General features: G+C 37.9%; 1 protein-coding gene across 1 annotated transcript; it reads left to right on the top strand.

Moving 5' to 3' along the window:
* The first annotated feature begins 256 nt into the window (after positions 1–256).
* On the top strand, positions 257–3,333 carry LOC115225766 (zinc finger protein 850-like). Its single transcript, XM_036514596.1, has 2 exons — positions 257–1,471; positions 1,556–3,333. The coding sequence occupies exons 1-2, from the start codon at positions 1,221–1,223 to the stop codon at positions 2,868–2,870; spliced, it is 1,566 nt and encodes a 521-aa protein (XP_036370489.1). The 5' UTR covers positions 257–1,220; the 3' UTR covers positions 2,871–3,333.
* Positions 3,334–4,408: the final 1,075 nt, after the last annotated feature.

Here is a 4,408-nt window from a genome sequence, read left to right as displayed (position 1 = left end):
TAAAAGAAATTGAAATGCAATAGATCAATACTAGGGTCATAATTATGGGTGACAATTTCATGTGACACTGTTAAAAAAAACTGCCGTTCAAACCGAAAATATCCGAAATTTTCCCGGTGTGTGTGTTAAATTATAAGGCCCAAAAAGAAAACGACTCTCCCCAGACACAATAGAATAGAAGTTTTATTAGTATGCATTAAATTACAATAGGGACATTTAAACTACGGCACCGGTGTTACTAAGTCAAGGGGAAAATTATCAACAACACCGGCTTTTTTGTATCAGTAGAATCAGATTAATTAATTTAATTGCATCGTTTGGTAATTATCTCGTGTCAAAATGAATATTAATGTTTGTGGATGAGAGAGGGCGACTTCCAAGTTTCAGGTTCGATGTTTTATCATCTTGATGATTAAATATTTAATTTCATAACAGCCTTATTACATCTTTAATTGGTTGTCCCCCACAATACAAGAGAAGGCAAACAAGTTTTAATTATCAATTAATGAGTGATTAGTTTTCTTGATACTTCTTGACTTTTCCCGCAGCTTTCTGACCCAAAGACTGTAGTATTTGTATCGTCATCCCGCACACCTACACATCTTTCTCTGACATTCAGCTTACATTGTGATAACTTTGCTTTTACACTCATAATGTCTGTACCTTTGCCTGAAATACAAGAATGTCGATCACACCAGAATCTCTGCTACCAGTAATTTTTGAATGTTCTCTTATTTGTTATCCTACATCAGGGCCAGCGCTAGGAAGTTCGGGGCCCAATTAAAGAATTGTCGGTGGGACCCTCCACTCTACAAAACTGGAGATTTATGTTTTGTGTAGTATGCCAGTCCCAGCCAAAAAGCGATGGGGTCTTTATATCCTAAAAATCATCACAAGGACCACCTTCGAGCCTGTGCACGGGGCTCGGCTTGAACAAATCTAATTGGCTTAAAACCCAGCCTGACTACATCGCTTCCATTCACTGTATTGACGTTTATCAGCATAAAACGGAAAGTTTTATTGATAAAAATTAAAATGCGAGCCACTTGGAGATTCCCTAGGCAACAACAAACATTCAGGCTGTAAATAGAAAATATACCTACATTGCATTTTTTTCTCTATATATGAGCACAGCCTCATGATACCGAAGACAAGAAACTAAATCCTAACATCTCACATTTAGATGTATCCCAGCTTTCAAGAATTCCCTGTGGATTAAGATGGAAGATGTTATTCACTTGAACGCTTCTAACTCAGCTGTTTTTCAGACAGATTCAGTGACAGAGATTGACAGTGGTGAGGAATATTTATGTAGTGAAATATTTGCTAAACAAAGAACATTACACGGAAGCATTTCTGATTATCACTGTGAGATTTGTAGGAAAACATTCTCTTCAGAACGAGAAGTCTTTGCACACAAACGAATACACAGTGAAACGGTAAAACCCTTTCACTGTGAAATTTGTGGGAAATCTTTTTCTAATAATTCGAAATTTGTTATTCACAGTCGTATTCACAGAGGAGATAAACTTCATAGTTGTGAGATTTGTGATAAATCCTTTATGAAAAATAGTACTCTAACAATGCATAAACGGATACACTCTGGAGAAAAACCATTTCACTGTGAAATATGTGGCAAAACTTTCATTAATAATTCAAAACTTGTTGTCCACAATCGTTTTCATACTGGAGAAAAGCCCTTTCATTGTGATATCTGTGGTAAGTCTTTCGTCTCTAACAGTATTTTAAAAAGACATAAGATTATACATTCTGGAGAAAAACTATTTCACTGTGAGATCTGTGGAAAATCTTTTATTGATAATTCAAAGCTTATTATTCATAACCGAAGTCACAGTGGAGAGAAACCTTATCATTGTGATATCTGTGGAAAATCTTTTGTTTCTAATAGTATTTTAACAAGACACAGAATTATACACAGCGGGGAAAAAGCATTTCACTGTGAGATTTGTGGAAAATCTTTTATGAAAAACAGTAATTTGACAACACACAGAAGAGTCCACACTGGTGAGAGACCGTTTCATTGTGAAATTTGTGGGAAGAGTTTCTCTGTTAATTCAAGTCTTGTAGTTCACATTAGGGTCCATACGGGAGAGAAGCCTTATAGCTGTGAAACTTGCGAGAAGTCGTTTATCACAAATAGTGATTTGACCAAACATAGAAGGATACATACGGGGGAACTGTTACGCTGTGAAACCTGTGGGAAAGCTTTCACCACTAACAGCCACCTGAAAACGCACAGACAAGTACACACGGGAGAAAAATTGTTTCACTGTGAGATCTGTGGGAAATCATTCTCTGTGAATTCGAGTCTTGTTATTCATGTGCGTAGTCATACCGGAGAAAAGCCATATCATTGCGACGTGTGTGAGAAGTCCTTTATGGTGAACAGTGACTTAACAAAGCACAAAAGGTTACATAGTGGGGAAAATTTGTTTCACTGCGAAATCTGTGGTAAGTCTGTGACTGAAAAATCCAAGCTCATTATCCACAAACGTACCCACACTGGGGAAAAACCTTACGATTGTGAAATCTGTGGTAAATCTTTCTCTGTTAATTCTCACCTTGCTGTTCACAAAAGGTTACATACGGGAGAGAAGCTGTTACACTGTGAAGTCTGTGGGAAATCCTTTGTCACCAACAGTCACTTGAAGATACACAATCAAAAACACACGGGAGAGAAACCATTTCACTGTGAGATATGTGAGAAATCATTTGCTATTAATTCCCATCTTGTCGTTCACAGAAGAATCCATACGGGAGAAAGACCCTTTCATTGTGAGATATGTGAGAAGTCATTTATCACTAACACTCTTTTAAAAAAACATAAACAAATTCATACTAGAGGGTAGCCTTTTAACCCTTTCGTTACCCTTTTTCTATTGACATATCTTTTATCTTTTACTTGTTTCAGTCATTAAACTGCAGCCATGCTGGGCCACCACCTTCAATAATTTTTGTTTTTGTACAGAGAATTAACAGGGTGATGCCATTAGTAGGAGAGGTTAGGAGGGTGAGAAGGGAAAGGGAAGTGTAGTATCTAAATGAAATGAGGGACACCAAGTGAAGAGAAGTTAGTATAAGTCAAGAGACTTGTGAACATGATGGGAGAAATGAACAGTTAGAAGAAAGTAACAATTAAGCAATTAGTGTGAAAAATGAGATTTTGAGACCCTCGGTCTCAGTTCTTATCTTTTAAGCCTGGTACTTATTCTATCGGTGCTTTTTTGCCAAACAGCTAAGTTACAGGTATATAAACATACTAACACTAGTTGTCAAGTAATGTTGGGGAACAAATACTGACAGAAAGACACACACACATGGATATATATATATAATCATCATCATTTAACGTCCGCTTTCCATGCTGGCATGGGTTGGACGGTTCAACTGGGGTCTGGGAAGCCAGAAGGCTGCACCAGGCCAGTCAGATCTGGCAGTGTTTCTACAGCTGGATGCCCTTCATAACGCCAACCACTCCAAGAGTGTAGTGGGTGCTTTTTACATGGCTGGCGAACGGCCACGCTTGGATGGTGCTTTTTATATGCCACCAGCAAGGAGGCCAGGTGAGGCGGGCAACGGCCACGATCAGATGGTGTTTCTTACGTGCCACCGTCACGGAGGCCAGTCGATGCGGAGCTGGCTACGGCCATGTTCAGATGGTTCTCCTGTGTGCCACCGGCACTGGTATCACAACTACAAATTCCATTGATGTTGATCGATTTCGATTTTGATTTTCACTTGCCTCAACAGGTCTTCACAAGTAGAGTTATGTGTCCCAAGAAGGAAGGTATGCATCAGTGGACTGACTACGTCCCAGGTAGAGACAACAGGTTATGGCCTCACTTGTCTATATATATATATATATATATATATATATATAGGTTTAAGAGACAGAACCACTTTCAAGCAACTCAATCAACATTAAACAGCATTATCTATGATAGAGATATATAAGATTAAATTCTATCAAAATAAATATTTACAATTTCTATTCTGAATTATATATTAAATTATATAGACAATGTGTGTTTCATGACAATACATTTATCGGTATTTTGATAAGATTTAATCTTATATATCTCTATCATAGATAATGTTGTTTAATATTGATTGAGTTGCTTGATGGTGGGTCTGTCTCTTAAACCTATCTATATATATATACTCTTTTACTTGTTTCAGTCATTTGACTGCGGCTATGCTGGAGCACCGCCTTTAGTCGAGCAAATCGACCCCAGGATTTATTCTTTGTAAGCCCAGTACTTATTCTATCGGTCTCTTTTGCCGAACTGCTAAGTGACGGGGACGCAAACACACCAGCATCGGTTGCCAAGCAATGCTAGGGGGACAAACACACACACACACACACATATATATATATACATATATA

This window comes from Octopus sinensis, linkage group LG28 (assembly GCF_006345805.1).
Source record: "Octopus sinensis linkage group LG28, ASM634580v1, whole genome shotgun sequence".
NCBI classification, from domain to species: Eukaryota; Metazoa; Mollusca; class Cephalopoda; order Octopoda; family Octopodidae; genus Octopus; species Octopus sinensis.
This window is presented reverse-complemented; position numbering and strand designations above follow the sequence as displayed.